At 40.7% G+C, this 19,215-nt stretch overlaps 1 protein-coding gene across 6 annotated transcripts in view; it reads right to left on the reverse strand.

Moving 5' to 3' along the window:
- The window catches only part of Ssbp2 (single stranded DNA binding protein 2), a 276,405-nt gene that overhangs the window by 58,110 nt on the left and 199,080 nt on the right, over positions 1–19,215 (reverse strand). For 4 of the 6 annotated variants that reach the window (XM_052160014.1, XM_052160010.1, XM_052160013.1 and 1 more), the window contains exon 5: positions 15,809–15,898. The exons of the other annotated variants lie outside the window; for them this stretch is intronic. In XM_052160014.1, the coding sequence (XP_052015974.1) occupies positions 15,809–15,898 (90 nt within the window). The remainder of the gene's footprint in view (positions 1–15,808; positions 15,899–19,215) is intronic. 6 annotated transcript variants of the gene reach the window in all.

Here is a 19,215-nt window from a genome sequence, read left to right on the forward strand (position 1 = left end):
ATTAAATTTAAATAGATTATTTCATAGTCCACCAAAAATTATTTAGAAATTTTAAACTGCTTTTCTAAAAGGAAGATTATCATTTATTCCTTATCCTTTCTGATACATTATAATAAAATATAACCTATAAAATCTTTTTTAATATGCTTTTTTTTGGAGACACTTTAAAGTAGAAGGCTTCCCTTTTTAGAATTCATTAAGTCAACCTCTTTTTGTCAAAGTAAACCAATCAAACTTCTGAACTGCCCTTTGAGGTTTCCAAGCTCTGCTCTGCCCTTGAGTATAGGACAGTGTGCACCTCTATCATTCTCAAGGCCAGCCAGCCACAAACAGTCTGCCCTAGCATTTCCTCATGGCCCCAGGAACTGTGTGAGCATTCACCTTAATGCCTTCTTTCCCCCCAAACAGGAAAAGCTGAAAAGGCAGGGGTATCTCCAGGAAGCAAGTTAATTTACAAAAAAAGACTAATTAGCATACTGTTTTGATTCCACCAGACTATAAGAAATGCAAAATTGAAAACAAAACAAAAAAAATACCAATTTAATATGCTTTTCCTCTTTTCTCTTAGACACTCTGAGTAGTTTTTACACTATATATAGCCTGGGCGTGTGTAACTTTGTTTACGAGGTAACCGAGGTAACCAATGACATGATCAGAACACAGGTGGAATGCGGGAAATGGACATGGTTTGATTAGAAGAGTTATCATCGTAATAAAGCTGCTCATTAAAACATGGTGACATGACATTCCTCAGCAGAGAACAGCAGCAGGCAGGGCTGTCTAGGGGAGGTACAGAAGGACACCAGCGCATGTCTGGGTGAGTAAGTCACCGAGCCCTGGACAGCACTGGTGAAGGGCTCAGAACATACTGGAGAGGGAACAAAGCTTGGCTGCTTTGTATACAGTCTCACTTCTCATTTTAAAAATAAATAGTACCTGCTAATACTGTAAAGAGTGGACCATGGGGATGCAACATTTTAGTACTAATACTAAATATTCTGTCTTCTTAAAGTATATTGTCTTTGGCATAAAAGATACATAAAATGTTAACTTTTAAAATATAGTTTATATCATGAGATGCAAATGAAAAATGCTCTGGAAAAATATGAACTGTTTTCAATAGTTTTACTAATCACGGTGTGATTGTCTGTATGTCTTAATCCTGAGGAGCCATTGCTTAATCTAGTTTTAATCTTTTCTCTAGTTTGGTCAATGTAATATATTAAGCAGGTCCTGAGTCCAACATAATTCTATGTCATAGGATTAGTCTAGAATCTATAAGACATACTTTTAGAAAATGAAGAATATATCAGGATATAGTTATTTCAAGTTTTAGCAATGAATCCAAAATATATTCACTATAAGATTTAACCAAAGGACAATATTCTTTTAAAAACAAAATACTATTTTTATATCTATTTTATAAATTAGATTCTCTTTATATGATCCTTTTCTATGTAGATTTCTATTCCATATTTTACTTATAAGTAAGTTTTTAAAATTAAACTTAAACCTACTAATTCTTTTAAAATTTTATGCTACCAGTAATAAATATTACTAGAGAATATTTCTCTGAAAATCATTAGTGGGGTGTGACAGTGTATCTTAGTCATACTTTATACACAGATGTTTGCATACTTTTATAATTCCATGCAATGCTTGAATTTCTATAGGAAAGTAATGATGCATAAGCTATATATAAATAAATCTAAAAATCTCTTCCAATTTCCTCATTTATTTAGTTTCCTTTCTGTTTTTCATGAACATCTCCATCAGACACCACTGACACCCCAGTGAATAAGATACTCTTGATTAACACATTTTAATTCCAACTAGTGCTAAACTAATTTAGCTCACAAATGACATACTTGTGCTGGCATATTCTGCTGATCAGCCTAAGTATGTAGTTTATCTTCCATGCATCCTAGACATTCTATCCTCATCAACACTTAATTAAAATAACTGTAAAGTAATAACAAATCTAGTTTCTTTGATGTGTCTTTGGCAAGCTAATCCTATACAGTAGTTATAGGCGGGATGATTATGGATTTATTCTAAACATCAAAATTGGTCATTTACATTATGGGCCTTTTCAAGATGATGAGAGAACTTAAGCTTTTACTACCATACAATCATTTCATATAGGTGAGACCCATACACATCTGTTTTGTGGGTCAGGACTGTGCTGTCCTCAAATACATAACATACACATGTATGATTGAATAATATTCATTAAAATTTAGTAATTCAATTAAGTCAATTTATATCCATGAGTATACACATATACACAAACTTATTTTTGGTGGTAGTAAGGTTAACAACAGACCAACTGCCTTTACTATATATCTGATAATGAAATAAATAACTGAAATTTATAGCATGGGCTAGAGTCCGACAGTGCACATTTTTACTTAAATGCCGATGCTAGCTTTTAAGCTTTAGATAGATGTTTCAATGGAGGAGCGTGGGAGAGGAGAAGATCTTCCTGGAAAGGGGAACTAGTACAGTGTTATAAAGAGACAAGGGAGAAACTCAAATAGGAAGCTTAGGTGAGGAGGTAGGAAAGGAGGGTAAAGGAAGGAATATATGGGGACAAGCAGTACTAAAAGTCTTCTGAGAGCCGCATGGAAACCTGCAACTACAGAAGCTTCCTAAAATATATGCATAGGAAAGGAAGTTAAACAGGATCTCCATATACTGCAGAGACAATGCCATCCTATACCCTCAAGTAAAACCTCCAGTGTCAGGAATGGGCTGTACCTTGTCGAGCTGTTGGCCAAAGGGATCACTCTGACCCCAATAACTTCACCGACTTTTGTTTACTTGTGGGTGGTAAGGCCCTATTGCTGGACACGAACTTACCTATGTCATCAAACTGGTACCCAACTAGAAGCTTCACTCCCACTGGCTAGACTAGTAGTCATGGTATGAGAAGCTACTTTGTATGCTACTAGAGAAGAAAAACAGTCACCAGTTTCAACACCTGTTACGGTTTGTATATGCTTGGCCCAGGGAGTGCACTATTAGAAAGTACGTCCCTGTTGGAGTAGGTGTGGCCTTGTTGAAGTAAGTGTGTCATTGTGGTGTGGGCTTTAAGACCCTCATCTTAGCTGCCTGGAAGTCAATATTCTGCTAGCAGCCTTCATCTGAAGATGTAGAACTCTCAGCTCCTCCAGGGCCATGCCTGCCTGGATGCTGCCATGATAATGCACTGAATCTCTGAACCTGTTAGCCAGCCCCAATTAAATGTTGTCCTTATAAGACTTGCCTTGGTCATAGTGTCTGTTCACAGCCATAAAACCCTAACTAAAACAAACCACCTACAAACCTTGCAACTTACAAGAGTGACCTATCTGGAGGATGTAGTGGTTCCACAGTGCTGCAGCTGTTATGGAAGTAAGTACTTGTTGATTGGTTTTGAGAGCCACTCAATGAGATGGAACTGGTACATTATACTACTAAAGGACAAGGAACCTGAGACTGATGGGCCGTGGTCCCAGGAGAAGCCTAATCCTGTTATTCTCCTAAAAGAACACAGCAATGAAATGACTGCTAATGATGGCTTACTAATCACACGGAACAGAGCATTGCTGAAGCCTCATCAGAAAAGCTCCTTGTAGTAGATGAAAAATAACAGAGACCCACAACAGAGAACTGCAAAGAGGGAAAACCATGGAGCACTCAGTCCTAAATCAGATGTCTTCATCTAAACCTCCTCTCTCAGTTCAGAGAACTAGGTAGAAGAAGCGGCAGAAAGACAGCACTGTATGACCCAGAGATGGTGGATGACTCTAAATGGCAGCTTCAGATACATATGGCACTAATGACCACATGAACTCAGAGACGGCAACAACACACACAACACCTGCACAAATTCAAACCAGTCAAAAGTCCAGCACGTCAGAGGAGGGGAAATGGAGGCAGAGCCCCTCCATAACCAAGAACCTATTTGAAATCCATACCTGCTAGAGAAGGGAAATTGGTTCACACCAATGGAGTGACACTGCATATGGCAACAATACCCCAGGGCAGGTCCCATGCCTGGGAGTACTTGGACAACTAAACAGACTCCATATTTGTTTGTGCGCTTTTTGTTTTGTTTTTGGTGATTTTCTTCTCATTCTAGTTTCTTTATTTTGTGTGTCTATCTTGAATTTTGTTTTGTGTTGATTTATTGGTTTTGGTGGCATTTTTGTTTTGCTTTTGTTTTTAGAGTCTGGGAGCTGGAAAGGGAGGGAGGGAGCAAGGAAAAGTGAGGGAGGGGACGGAGGGAGGAAGAGGGAGGGAGGGGAGAGGGAAGAGGGATGAGGGAGGGGGAGGGGAGGGAGGGGAGAGGGAGGAGGGAAGGGGAAGGGAGGGGGAGGGGTGGAAGGAGGGGGAGGGAAGGAGAAGGGAGGGGGAGGGAAGGGGAAGGGAGGGGGAGGGAAGGGGAAGGGAGGGGGAGGGAAGGGGAAGGGAGGGGGACAGAGGGAGAGGGAGGGAGAGAGAGAGGGAGGGAGGGAACGAACAAACAGGAATGAACATGAAGTTGGGTCCATAGCAGGCTCTGGGAGACGTTTGGGAAGACTAAAGACCTTGAACAAAATATATTTCAAATTTTTTTAAAAAAAGCTAAGATATTTTTCCTTGAGTTTGCTTTTATAGTGTATTATGCTGATGGATTTTTGTACATTGAACCATCCCTTCATCCCTGGGATGAAGGCTACTTGATTTTGGTGAATGGTGGTTTTGATATGCTCTTGGATTCAGTTTGCGAGAATTTTATTGAGTATTTTTACATTGATATTCATAAGTGAAATTGGTCTGAAGGTGCCAACATGTAATAGGAACACATGCTCCACTATGTTCGTAGTAGTCTTATTTATAAGACACAGAACCTGGAAACAACCCAGATGTTCCACAACTGAAGAATGGCTATAGAAATTGTGTTTCATTTACACAATGGAAAACTAGTCAGCTATTAAAAGTGAGGACATGAATTTTGTAGGCAAATGGATGGAACTAAAAAATATCATCCTGAGTGAGGTAACTCAGACCCAAAAGGGTATTAGCCAAAAAGTACAGGAGACATAGGATACAACCTAAGGCTGTAAGAAGTGTAAAAAACAGAAATGTCTAGGTGAAGATGCTTCAGTTCTACTTAGGGGGATGGGGGGGGGTACCAGGGTTGGAAAGGGGAGAAGAGGAAAGGGGAACAAACAGGATCAAGTATGGGGGAAGGGCAAGAGAGATGCCCAGAGGGCCAGCAGAATGAATGGAAGTAAGCAGCCTCAGTGGGGTGGGAGATGGGGGACCTTCTAGAAAGTAACAAAGACCTGGGAGGTGACTCTCAGGACTCAACCTTAGCCAAAATGCCCAACAGTGGAGAGAGGGTGCACCAAGAGTCCACCTCCAGTAGATGGATAGGGCTTCAAGTGGAGGGACTGAGTTACTCACAGTCAAAACTCTGACCTAGAATTGTTCTTGTTTTAAAAAAAATGCAGGGACAAAAATGGAGAAAAGACTAAAGGTAAGGCGGTTCAATGATTGGCCCAACTTGGGATCTATGTCATGGGATGGGGGAGCAAAGTCCTGCCACTATTACTGATGCTATGATGTGCTTACAGACGGAGCCTGACATGGCTGCCCTCTGAGAGGCCCTACCAGAGGCTGAGACAGATGCAGACACTTACACCCAACCACTGGATTGAAGATGGGGACCCCTATGGTTGAATTAAGGAAAGGATTGAAGAAGCTGGAACGGAGGGTGACCCCATAGAGAGATCAGCAGATCCAACTAACCCAGACCCCAGGGAGCTCCCAGAGACTGAGCCACCAACCAAGCAGTACACACAGTCTGAGGCCCCTGACACATACATAGCAGAGGTCTGCCTGTCTGGCATCAGTGGGAAAGGTGCGCTTAACTTAGAGATACTTGAGACCCCAGGGAAGGGGGGGCGCCCTCTCAGAGGCAAGGGGAAGAATGGCATAAACAAGTGTGGAGGGGGGAGACCCTGGGGGGGCAACGACTGAAATGTAAATAAAATAATTAATAAAAAAATTTCAAAAAGGTTTTTACCGTTAAAAAAGCTAAAATTTAAGCAATACTTTTTTCTGCTCAAAATATCTTTATTTTTTATCTTTTTCTCTTAATTAGATATCTCTTTATTAGATTATCTTTATTAGATATATTCTTTATTTACATTTCAAATGATTTTCCCTTTCCTGGTCCCCCTCCCGTGAAAGTCCCCCTCCCCTGTTCCCCAATCAACCCTCTCCTACTTCCCTGTCCTGGTATTCCCTTATACTGCTGCATTAAGCCTTTCTAGGACCAGGGGCCTCTCCTCCCTTTGATGTCCAACAAGGCCATCCTCTGCTGCCTATGCATCTGGAGCCATGGATAACACCATGTATACTATCTGGTTGATGGTTTTGTTCCTGGGAGCTCTGGGAGTACTGGGTGACTGATATCATTGTTCCTCCTATGGTGCTGCAAACCCCTTCAGCTCCTTGGGTCCTTTCTCTAGCTCAATGGCTGGCTGAAAGTGTCCCCCTCTGTATTTGTCATGTACTAGCAGAGCCTCCCAGGTGACAGCTATATCAGGCTCCAGTCATGTTCATAGCAGTTGTATTTATAATAGCCAGAAGCTGCAAAGAACCCAGATGTCCCTCAATGGAGGAATGGATACAGAAAATGTGGTATATTTATACAATGGAATACTACTCAGCTATTAAAAATAATGAATTCATGAAATTCTTAGGTAAATGGGTGGAACTGGAAAATATCCTAAGTGAGGTAACCCAATCACAAAAGAACACACATGGTATGCACTCACTGATAAGTGGAGATTAGCCCAGAAGCTTGTAATACCCAAGACACAATTCACATATCAAATGATGCTCAAGAAGAAGAAAGAATAAAGTATGGATACCCTGGTCCTCCTTAGAAGGGGGAACAAAATACCTACAGAAGGAGATACAGAGACAAAGTGTGGAGCAGAGTCTGAGGGAAAGACCATCCAGAGACAACCCCACCTAGTGATCCATCCCATTTACACTACCCAGACACTATTATCGATGCCCACAAGTACTTAAGCAATACTTTTAGTTTTTCTTTAAAGAACACAAATCCATTTCTTTTTTGCATTGTTTGATTTATATTTTCATGTAAAGTTGCTATAGGTGAGGGTATGGGAGCTATGCCCTTTACCTTGTATTCAGCAATCATAATAAAAAATAACTTAAAATGTTGTATTTTGTTTTTATCTTTCTGGTATCTTGATATTCTTATGACATTTCTATTGATTCAGCAATAGTCCTTTGAAATATCCATGCAGGAAAATTAATATATTTGTTAAGAACTTGGCCATGACAGATCTCAGGAGTACAGTGCTTGCTTAGCATGCCTGAGGCTGTGGGCCCCACTACCAGAAGCACACGTGAAACAAAACTAAATTATACTAATATAAATATAAATTATATTATCTTATAAAATAAATATAACCTGTATTTATGTGTCAATTTTTAAAAGTAATAAAGATTTTAACATGTACATTAATGAATTAAACTAGTTTAACTCATATATTAGATGCTGGAAATTTGAAAAATGAAAGAGAGGGAGACTGAACTTGCCAGAGGACTTCATGGCGGCTGAGGGAAGAGGCCTGGAGCATGTGCAAGTCTGAGCAGCCTGTGTGACCCTACCTTGAAAAGGAAAGGTGGACCACCGGCACAGGGCACAACACTTCTGCCATCAGCCCTCTTGGCCCGAGTTTTTATAATCACAGTATAAAATGAAACCAAACAGCAACCACTATAAACTAAGAGTTCACCCCTCTATGTTGACTTTCAGGAGTAACAAGAAGTGGCAAGACGAGTGCCCAGGCCTCAGCCGGCCAGTCCAGCTGCTGAGTGCTTGCTGGTAAACAGCTGGCTTTCCAACTGACATTTTCCTATCCCAACCGCAAGGCAGAGGCAGACCCCAGCAGTTCCTCTTCTGCTCCCTGTCCACCCAGAAAATGCTGCAGTGCTTTTAGTTTTCTGAATTGTAGGCTTTAAAGCCTCCTTAGTTATTTAAGCTGAGAAGTTTAAATTCATTCTGCAGCTGAGAGCAGGAACTATCACCAGGACTGTATTTCGAGGTCTTCTCTCTGCAGTAGGGAAGGCCTTGCACCATTTGCAACGCTCAGGCTCTTTGTCCTTTAACATTCAAAATTACATTTCTAGGAAACTTAGGTTTTATTTTTACTGTTTGTGCTTTGATAATTAAGCAGTAGTCTCTGCCTTCCACTATACAATTTTGATGAATTTCACTCTGGGAAATACTATTCCTACTGTCTGAATTTTTAACACACACATACTGTCTTTTGTCTGTCTTGTATACAATATTAGATATTATATTTTAATGATATTTACACATAGGTATTTCCAATTAATAATTGGTATTTCTAGTACCCTGCTCAACAAAACCAAGAAATGGTACAGTAACTAATCTTCTGGCTCGTTAAGACTGAAGATAACATGCACAGCTTCTGGAGAGTGGGAAAGGGGCATCTCCAGAATGACATTTCCAAAAACTTGTTTTTGAACGGCAACAGGGAAGGAGGAAAGGCAGACCCTGGAAGGAAGGATTAGCAAGGCTGACTGACACCCAGAGGAAGACTAGAAGGGAGACAAGCCTGGGGTGTTTGGCTGTATGGGGGACCATGCAGCTGGTGCCTGATTTAGGAAGGCTCAAGAACGCAGAGCACATGACACACATGATGGCATCTCAAAACCTGGGACTTATTTGCAGGAATCAAGTAAATATTTAACTCCAAGACACTAACCCAAAGATGGTAGAAAATATTCTTGGGGCTAAGAGATGGCTCAGTGGTTAAGAGCACTGGCTGCTCTTCTAAAGGATCTTGGTTCAATTCCTAGGACCTGCATAGCAGCTCACACCTGTCTATTATTCTGATTCCAGGATTTGACATCCTCATGCAAACATATGTGTAGGCAAAACACCAATGCATGTACAAAAATTAAGAAATCAAAAAAAAATTCTTTTAAAAAAAACTTCAGTTTCTGCTCTGAAATGTTTTTTAAAAATCTCTCTCTCTCTCTCTCTCTCTCTCTCTTCCTATTTTGTTTCTTTCTTTCTTTTTCTTTCCTCTTTTAAATCCCTGTGCATCTTGTGGACAGGGTAAGGTTTTGTGGGTGGGCTGATGTCCCCCTCCTTCCACTGCAGGTCCTGCCTGGCTATAAAAGGAGGCTACTTCAGTCTCTGTCTCCCCCACTGGTATACATCTCAGCTAGGGTCACTTCCATAAACTCTCTGTAACTTCCCCCATCCCAGGTCACCAGCTGACCCCAGAGATGCTGGAGATTAAGGGAATATCCAAGCAATGACTGTGGAAATGTGAGACCCATACAACAGGAGATAGCCAACCCCTGACACTATCAATGATGCTCTGCTCTGCTTGCAGACAGGAACTTAGCATAGCTATCTCCTGAGACTTTATCCAGCAACAGATGGAAACAGATGCTGAGGCCCACAGCCAAACATCAGGAGGAGCTTGGGGAGTCTTGTGGAAGAGTTGCGGATAGAAGGGAGCTAGAGGGGTCATGGACACCACAAGAAGACCTACAGAGTCAACTACCCTGGGCCCTTGGGGGCTCACAGAGACTAAACCACCAACCAAAGAGCACGCAGGGGCTGGAACTAAGCCCCACCCACATTTGCAGCAGATGTTCAGCCTGGTTTTCATATGGGTCCCCTAATAATTGGAGTGGGGTTTGTCTCTGATTTTGTTGCCTGCCATTGGGTCTCTTCTCTGAGCTAGACTGTGTTGCTGGCCTTAATGAGAGAGATGTTTAGTCTTGCTGGAACTAGATACCCCATAGTGGGGTGGTACCCAAGGGGGGCTGCCCCTTCTCCTCAGAGAAGGGGAGGAAGGAATAGGGGGAGGGATTTGCCAGGGTAAGACTTGGAGGAAAGGAGGGAGAAATTGCAATCAGGATATAATGTGAATTTCAAAAGTAAATTTTGGAAAAAAAAACATTTCTTTTCAGTCTCAAGAGAAAAACAATAGTTTTCCTCATATTTGATTTTTTTGTTTTCAAAGCATTGGCAATATTGTTCTACTTGGCAATATTGTTCTACCCAGTGGGGAACCTTTTCTAGTCAATGACCCCCGTAAAGAAAGGGGAAATTTCCTACTGCCTGTTTCCTTTCTTCTTTTTGTCCCTCCCTCCCTTCCTCTCTCTATCCCTCCCTCCCTCCCTCTGTCCCTCCCTCATTCTTTCCTTTTAATTCTTTTTCATTACTAGCATGCCAACGCATTAGGTCAGCTTGGTATCTTGCGGTTTGGTTAAATACAGAGCCCTTGGAGCCAGGGCTGACACAGAGACATGTTGCACTGTCCCTAGATGGCAGAGCAGCTTGGCCACCGCTGGCCTGGCCTGGCGTGCAGAGGACAGCAGCCCTGGGCACTGTCTGCTCCCACAGCAGAGTTCTGATCAACCGCAATGCAAATGTGGATGCCCACTAACCCTGAAACTAAGTTACTTATGCACTCACTTTCAACACATATTTACAACTGTAATCAGACCAAAACCTCACTTTTACTACCCAACATATTATTAGTTCTAACTGTAGTTAAGGAAGCTAAAGATTTAGTGACTATAAGATAATAAATGTCTAAAGATAAAAACTGTAGCAAAATATAATATATAGCAAAAATGAATAAGTCTATATTGGCTTATATTTAAATTAAACAAATATTTACAAGTGTATCCCACATTAGCTATAGGCTCAGGTATGATGTATATTAGTACCTATTTAAAAATTATATCCTGATTTTCAATAAAAGGTATGTCCAGTTACTAGAGTGGTAAGTGAGGCTCGGTTTCCATTGTGGGAGTTTTCTGCAGTAAAGAGCAGGAAGAAGAAAAACTACAACACGCTCTCTTAGAAATAAGGAATGGCCTTCACATAATGCTCCATAAATCACTGTAAGTCACAGGAGAATCTTTATCACAACCTACAAAACTACTAACTCTTACAAAGTAGCAGACAGGATTAATCTTTTAAAAAAAAAACATAAAAGAATATTTGTTTTCCCTTTATTTTATTCAGACTATTTACTCAATTATTTTGACCATTGTACATAAATGAGAAGAACACCTAAGCCGCTCTAAGGAAATACTGTTGCCTATTTCAATAAGGCTGCAGCCATTAATGCCTCTGCCTGATTTTGAAAGAATGAATATACATATACAAAAATGTAGATATCCAATAGGTTGATACCATTTATAATTAAAATTTCCTTGTATACCATGAAACTGTTGAATTAAGCCACATGAGATTATTGATACAATGCTGTATTTTTTCTCCTAAATCCATCCCTGAGAATGCTGGACAGCCCTACTGTCTTTCCTCTGGCAGCAATGAGTGGGTTATCTTGATTTAGGAATGTGCCGCTGGAGTCATCCCCTGGCTCCACAAGAGGTGTCGCTGTGGATTTATTGTGTCCTACACTAATCATGCCTCTGACAGACTCTAGTAAATAAGTATATATCTTACTTCAGATGGCTTTATTGTACTAAATTGACACTTCCTTTCGCATGTCCAACTATTCCTACTAATTTCATTTAATGGTCTCTTACTAAGTAAGAGACATTCCATTTAAATAAAAACAAAACTTACGCTTGGATCAGAAAAGCTTCCCATAGGTTGGTGTGTTTTAACATCTTGTGCCCAGAGGTGGCATGGGGTCATGGAGGTCAGGAAGTCAGCCTAACTGACAGAGATGGGTTGCTGGGACTTTGGGGATTATATAAAACCCAACGCCATGTCCAATTGTTTCTAATTCCTAATCCTGATGCACTAAAGTGAATGAACACCATGGACTGGTCACCACAGCCGCCATGCTCCCTGAAGGGCTAGAGCAGCCCCTTCCAAACTGTGAGTCAAAATAAGCTGCCCTCCATTACGTGTCTCCTGCCAGGTATTGTCAAAATGACAGCCAAGTAACTTACAACATGGTTACAAAGTCTCAAAATCAAAGGCAACACTCTAAGGACTGCCTTCCATAATGAACATATTAAGTGACTAGAATATTAATCACAGACATTGATTTTAGGATTAAAGTTAGTTGCATTTGTTTTGAAATCCTAAGTTTGGAGCTTGTAGTAATGTTACTTGCTAATGAATTTAAGTTATACCAAGAAGAGGGAGAAAGGGAGGGAGGGAGGGAAGGAGTGGGGGTGGAGAAGGAAAGAAGGGGAGGGGAAAGGGAGAAAAGGGAGAGGGGGGCTGGTGTTTGGTTTAAGTGGAAATAAAAGAAATACATTTGCCTGTTTAGGAGGACTATTTTCAACATAATTTTTATAGTATGATTTTAGAGTGAGTGTAACTCAAAACTACTTATGCTTTAACCTAGGAGGCTAATTATAAATTATTAACTTTATTCATTTAATCCCAATACTTTAACCTCTTTATGGTCGACTCCCATTACTGCTATGCCCAAATAAGTTTTGCATTTCTCCCTGGGAATATGAAGTATTCGCACACTCTACCTAAGTGTAAATTGCAGGAGAAGGGATAGGCCTTTCAGAATCCAGCTGCTATAGGAGGCTGAGAAGAGAAAGGCTGCTAAGAGCTCCTCTGAGTGCTGGGGTTCCCTGCTATGTCTATGCTCACTTCTTAGAGAACCCCAGTCTCTTGCTAGGAAGTGCCCTGGAAGCAGTCACCAGAGGAGCCACAGCCTGCCCTCTGACGGCTGCTTGCAATTCAGCCTTTCCTAGGACGAGCCTGGCTCACTGGGTCCTCTCATCTGTGAACTCACAAACGCTTCTCTTTCCCAGAGCATCTAGATGTGGGCCATTCTCAGAGGAGAATGTCTGTGGAAGTACGAGTAGAAACTGGTGTTTTCTGTCAAGTATGATCGTCTGTGGTTTCTGATTATTATCATGCGTCTAAGTATGAAAGGTAGCTTCTTCATTAACAAACTGCAGAAACCCAATACTGACTGATTAGGAAACACTTCCGTCGACCTCATCACCATATTACTAAGAGATAACAGCTTTTTTAATGTTTGATTGAATTTTTCATTATTTTAGAAGTATTTAAAAATCTTGGATGTATATGAATTTTGAATAGATGGGGAAAGTCGCTGAGGTGAGACATTTTCCTTAGGTGGACAGAAATAACTCACATGTTTACAGATTTTCCCATCTCATATTTTTCTTTACATTGATAAAGATATTGCAATTATTCAAAGATCCAAAATAGGAACTGAAGTATCTTCCTTAGTTCCTGTAACTTTTTCTCTTTTATGCCTAATTTGGGCAATCAACTGAGGCTTTTCCAACATAATACCATTTCTTTCTTGCTCATCCTATGGTCCCAGATCCTGTCAGACTGTCTTGAGCTCTATTTCCTTAACAGTCTCCACTGCAGACGTATTCTTCTGTAACTAAATTTTGGCTAATATTGTTGAAACTCTTTCTCCTTCAAGATGCAAAGGCAAAGATGTTCCTCTTGACAGCTTGTCATGGTCTTCAGGATTAGGCTCAGACCCTGGACTACCTTCAGGCCCTCTCAGGTGGCACCACCAGCCAGTCCCCTTGTAACTAGTCAGGGTACAACTGGCTTGAGATACTAGGTGTCTGCTCCTTTCCCCTCTGGGTTCCTGTCATTATTTCTCCTTACTTGACTGTTCTTTCTCTCAGCTTCCTTTGCCTAGCTCCTCATTCGTCTTAAGATATTAATTTCGATTACAGTTTCTATGTTGACAATGCTTTTTTGACTATTCCTTTCCCAAGACTGAGTGTGATAATCTAATTTGCTATAAGTGTACATTCCACAAATTTAATATGCCTATTTTCAAATTTCCCATACTCAGATCACTTCTTTTATCAGCTCACCATACTCTGGGCTTTTTGATGTCAGAGATGTTATAAAGACATTTATCAGAGATGCCTAAACAAAGTCTGAATCAACTGTAGCCTAAACAGAATCTGAATCGATTGTACAACCAGGTCACTGCCTTTCTCAAGCATCTGCTGGATTCTATAAGCATGGTAAACAGATTCAGCTCTTACCACAGCCCTCCAGGCTCTCCTAGCAGAGCAGAGCACTTCCTTCCAGTTTCGTGTGGGAGACCCTTGCCTCCGCCCCTGCACTGTCTGTGTACCCTGCACACGCCAATGCTGCTTGCCTCATTGCTAGCATACTTGGGCTCTGGGCCCACCTTCAGATGGGCCTCTCCTCAGCGGGTTTACTGGGCAGTTCTCTAATCCTCACACAGCTCCGACTCTGGAAGACTTAACCACTCTCTCTTCTTTGCCATCACAAAACTTTTCACTTTACTTTTTCATTTTTAAAGCAGATTTGTTGTTCCTCCCCAACCAACCTTCTCTTCTCTCAGTGCTCCTTGCTGTGCTCCTAGCTGTCTCACAGACAAGGCTCTCCAGCGAACTCCCTGACCCTGACCCGCTTCTGGCAGGAGAATTAAGAGTGTAAAGCAAAAACAAAATGAACTGAAAACATGTCACAGACAGCAAGCAACTTTCAAAGGTAATTTCAATGGCAGCAGTGGAGACTGCCAAATCCTGTGAAATCATTTACCAGTGTCTGGTATGTCCATCTGCACTGGAAGAAGCAGCAATCTGAACTTCAAGCGTTGGCTACTGTAGGAATGGCAGCCTAGGTAAAGCATGCAGGCCGGACTAAAGCACAGTGCACGGAAAGCAACTGCTTTGCTCTCACTGTCGTATGTGGTCATTGTTTAATAACCAAGACTTACACTTAGGGTCTCAGGGTAGAAGGGGGCTCAGCATGGCTTTTGCATCCTTCATATTATTCAGTAATAATAAAATGCATCTAGACAAATTCCCAACATGTGCAGGGCTGTTTTGAGGTTCTAAATGAGATATTTTGACTCTATAAATCTACTTTGCAAAATTATTTACAATTTAATCTCTGCATTTTAATCAATGTAAACACTTTAATAATTGAATTACTAACCAATGATTATCAAGGATTTTGAAATCATCAATTTGACTTATAGGTGTGTACTATATTAACAAGCTAGTGTGTTAGATATTAATTACAGTAATGTCTCCTATCTCCAACTCTTAACTCCTAAATTCTTAAGTTTCTCAAAGAGTGTGATAAAATTAACCATATAGAAAAAAAAGTCTTCAGAATTTACATGCTATTGGTTTGGGTTAGAATTCTATCAGATTTAAGGTAAAGATATATAAAGTTAAAAAAATGATGTATTATAGCTCTAAAATCATTACTGTCATTGCTAAAAGGAACAGGTACTGAAATTTTAAAATGCTAAATACACAATTGAAAATCTGATCTTCAAATTTTATATAATTATATTACTAAATATTCCAGCTGAAAAGCCACAAAGGTGATTTCAAGTATTTAATACATACTATAATTTTTATTAAGTGAATAGATTATGACTTGGCTACTTTTGAAAATACAGCCAAATCTTGATTATTCTTAGTCTACAGAAATATAGACTGTTGAAAATGAGCATTTTCACATTAAGATGTCTTCTCCCAAAAAGTATTCACCACAGTGAACTTATTTGTCTAATTTTTACTTTGGTTTCTTTTCTTTATCAAATGAAATGGTTTAATATTGATCATAACAAATACAACAGAGGAAGGGAACGCAATGATGAGCAGCCCAAGCAATCAAGAGTTGGCTGTACAGTATCACATTTACCTTAGAATCAAACAGCCTCATCCTACTTCATCACCATTACATATCACCCAGCAGGACTCCCTCCGCCTTAGCGTTCCTAGTCAAGACTCTGAGTACCTGAAAGAACCCTGGTGGCACGGGGCCTACGGGCATGCCTTCTCCTGGGGGCATGTTTCCTAGCACGGGGCTGGGAGCTGCTGCAGCGCTCTGTAAAGAATAGAGAGACAGATCTACATCATTACAGAGAAGGCACAGGACCACAGGAGGCTGAGACAGAGACTGCAGGCAGGGGACGTCAGGGCCCTGAGAGTCACAGTGTGGCAGACAATGTCAGTGGCTTTAACAGGCCTGTAGATTCGGGAAAGACAAAGATCGTCATAAGATGACACATTTGAATATATATTAAGTGCTGAGAGTAATGTGACAGATGATAAAAGTTTCAACAAATGCTTAATTTAAGGTACAGACATTTGAAATGGCAAACATTAGCAATGAATGTGCAAACAGGTAAAAGTCTATGTATGATGATCAAAGGGACTGGGAGAAAGACCTTTATTTAGATTATACTTAAATATGTCATAAACAAGTAAAATGAATTTTCTGCCTATAGATAGCCATATTTTATTCATTTTAATATGTTATAATCATTACCCAAAGCATAAAGTATATGGTGGAAAGATGAAAATGCACGTAGGAGACTAAAGAAACAATTAAATTAGGTCTGAAGACACTGGTCTCATACAAGTTATTAAAACTATCAGATTGAAAAATTCAAAGTTTATTCAATTTATAAACTTTCATAAAATCCTAGCATTTCATTAAACAGGAATATGAAAACAATAAAACCTTTGGTTAGATTCTTTGTAGTCAGATAAGGGCTATAGATTTCTTTTTCACACACTGGTACACATGAAGCTATTCTATGACTAACAACTTTTTCAATTTCATTAAAACATTTAAAGTCCTAAAAATACTCAAGAATAGACCAGACAGGACACAGACTAGCACCCCTTTGTGGAAGAGCATGTGCAAGGTCCTGAAAACAAAACAAAACAAAACAAAGCAAAACCCAGAAACAGAACTAATCCAGCAGTAGGCAATCTTACTATCATGTATAAATTCAGAAGAGAAACAATTATTGTGGAGAGATATCTGCAGTCCTGTTTTATCTGAAGTGTTATTTATAATGGCCAAAATATAGAATCAACCTAAACATTCACTGATGAATGAATGAATATGGAAAATGAGGCCCATATGCACAATGGAATTTTATTTGTCCCTAAAACCCTGTGACAGCATGGATAAGCCTGGAGGACATTCTGTTAAGTTCAAATAAACCAGGGCAGAGATAAACAGCACACACGCTTACAGACGTGGAAGGTAAAGAGCTGATCTCAAAGGTGAGAACAGACTGGCCAGTGCAGGGTAAAGAGTAAGGGAAGGGGCGTGGAGGAAGCACTGAGGCACTGCCAGCCTGAGGATGGAGGCTCTGGGTTATATCTTACAGCAGTGCAACTCAAGTTAGCAATATTTCAAAGCAGTAGCAAGAGAAGATTCTGAGGGATTTTATTACAAAGGCACCAGACACACTAGTTTGATATTTAACAGCCTTGCTGTAAAAAAAAAAATCTAAGCTGGTCCCACAGTTATGCATATGCTACCCTGACTACTGTGGGTCCCACAGTTATGGACATGCAGGTCCCATAGACATGCATGCTACCCTGACTACTGTGCCCATAGATGGCATGGCATCTTAGCATGTTCTAGTGCATAGTTCCTGACTTAAAAAAAGTTTGTTCCACAGTACTTGAGGTTGTTGAGACCAATGATTTTTAAGAGTATCTTGGCTGAAATGTGATTCTGCGAAATGCTGTTTCCTTATGAATCCAAATGTAACTGCAGCCAAGGATTCAAACACAGAAGCAGAAGCTGCTTCTCGTGGCTACAGGAGCATGCTCAGAGGCAGCATGCAGTAAGACAGACTGACTGACTAGACAGACTGACTGACGAGTGCCTGCTGTGGCCCTACCAGCTCTTGTCTCCTTTCATTTTATACAGCACCACACATGATCTTTTAAAAATGAAAGCAAACTGATTTTCCATTTAACCAGACTTGAGTAATATTTAAATATAATGTAAGAGGGGACAAATTTACAATCAACCACAGCTAGGTTTAATATGTACAATTACAACCAAGTCTAGGAGGCAGGGTTTGATCTCTGTCCCTGAGTCTGTACAATTCGAACCTATTTTTTAATCAATTTTAGTTACCCAAAAAGTATACTGGTAACTTTTCTCCTATATTAGGAAAATAAAGCAGGTTCCTTTGTAGAACAGGTAGAGAATGCAGTGGTAAAAAGGTAAAGTGCATAGCTGAGTATCTGACAGATTGTTTTTTCCAGACTGCACTGTCTACGGGTATTTGTTAGTTTTTCCTTCAAAGATCTTCATAATATATGTACCCTAGGAGATACTTTTTTTTTTTTAAAGTTATTTTATAAGTTCAGGAAAACATTCCCTTTCTGGGTTTGTCACTGCAGTCAAGGACTTTAGAGTGTCCATGCAGTAGAGAACACAGCAGAAATAAAACCACTGCTCTAAGGCTCACTCCTAGCAAGTGGGGAAAGACAAGAAACAAAACAACTAAAGGAGAGTGTTTGTGATCTGATCCAAGGAGTTCCGAAGGAACAGGGCGGATCCCTTACAGTCAAGAGGACTGGGCGGGCAATCCCAAAAGCCCAGGGATGAGGCCACACCAACCCTGGGCCAGGCTTGGGGACTCCTGAGGGACGCAGGGGCAGGGAGGCAGGGAGGCAGGGAGGCAGGGAGGCAGAGAGGCAGGGAGGCAGAGAGGCAGAGAGGCAGAGAGGCAGAGAGGCAGAGAGGCAGAGAGGCAGAGAGGCAGAGAGGCAGAGAGGCAGAGAGGCAGAGAGGCAGAGAGGCAGAGGCAGAAGCAGTAGTTTCATATAGTCCTGACTGGCCTAGAATTCACTACCTACTGGAAGTTGTCCTTTATAGCTGTAATCCTCCTGCCTCCGCCTCCCAAGTGCTGGGATTACAGGGGCATGCTGCCATGCCCAGTGTTTACTGCTGTTAGACTCTCCTCCTTAAATTTCAAAACATGCAAAATTCTTGTAGTACAACATCAAGAGTGGGGATTCTGCACTTTGGATACTCATTCTTTGCACACAATGGTAAGGATGCCTGAACACCAGGAGCCTGATAACTAGATGACTTACAGAACATGGCCCAGTTAGATATTTGGTGTAGGAGAACTTTTCAATGCTCTTTTAAAGATACAAAAAGAACACAATATTAGAAGTTATGCAAGGCACAAAGCAATCGACCAGCACACTGTGACCTGACCTTTAGTTTGAGGGCCTTGATCCAAGCCACGCTGGTCGCCCACTTTTGATAGGCTTTACTAACAAGTTAGATTACATGACTCAGCTTGGAGTGCCATTTGGTCCACTGACAAATGCTACTCTGTTACTATCATAGAGGTATACTAACTGGTTCTGCAA

Source organism: Apodemus sylvaticus, chromosome 16 (genome assembly GCF_947179515.1).
Source record: "Apodemus sylvaticus chromosome 16, mApoSyl1.1, whole genome shotgun sequence".
Lineage (NCBI taxonomy): Eukaryota > Metazoa > Chordata > Mammalia > Rodentia > Muridae > Apodemus > Apodemus sylvaticus.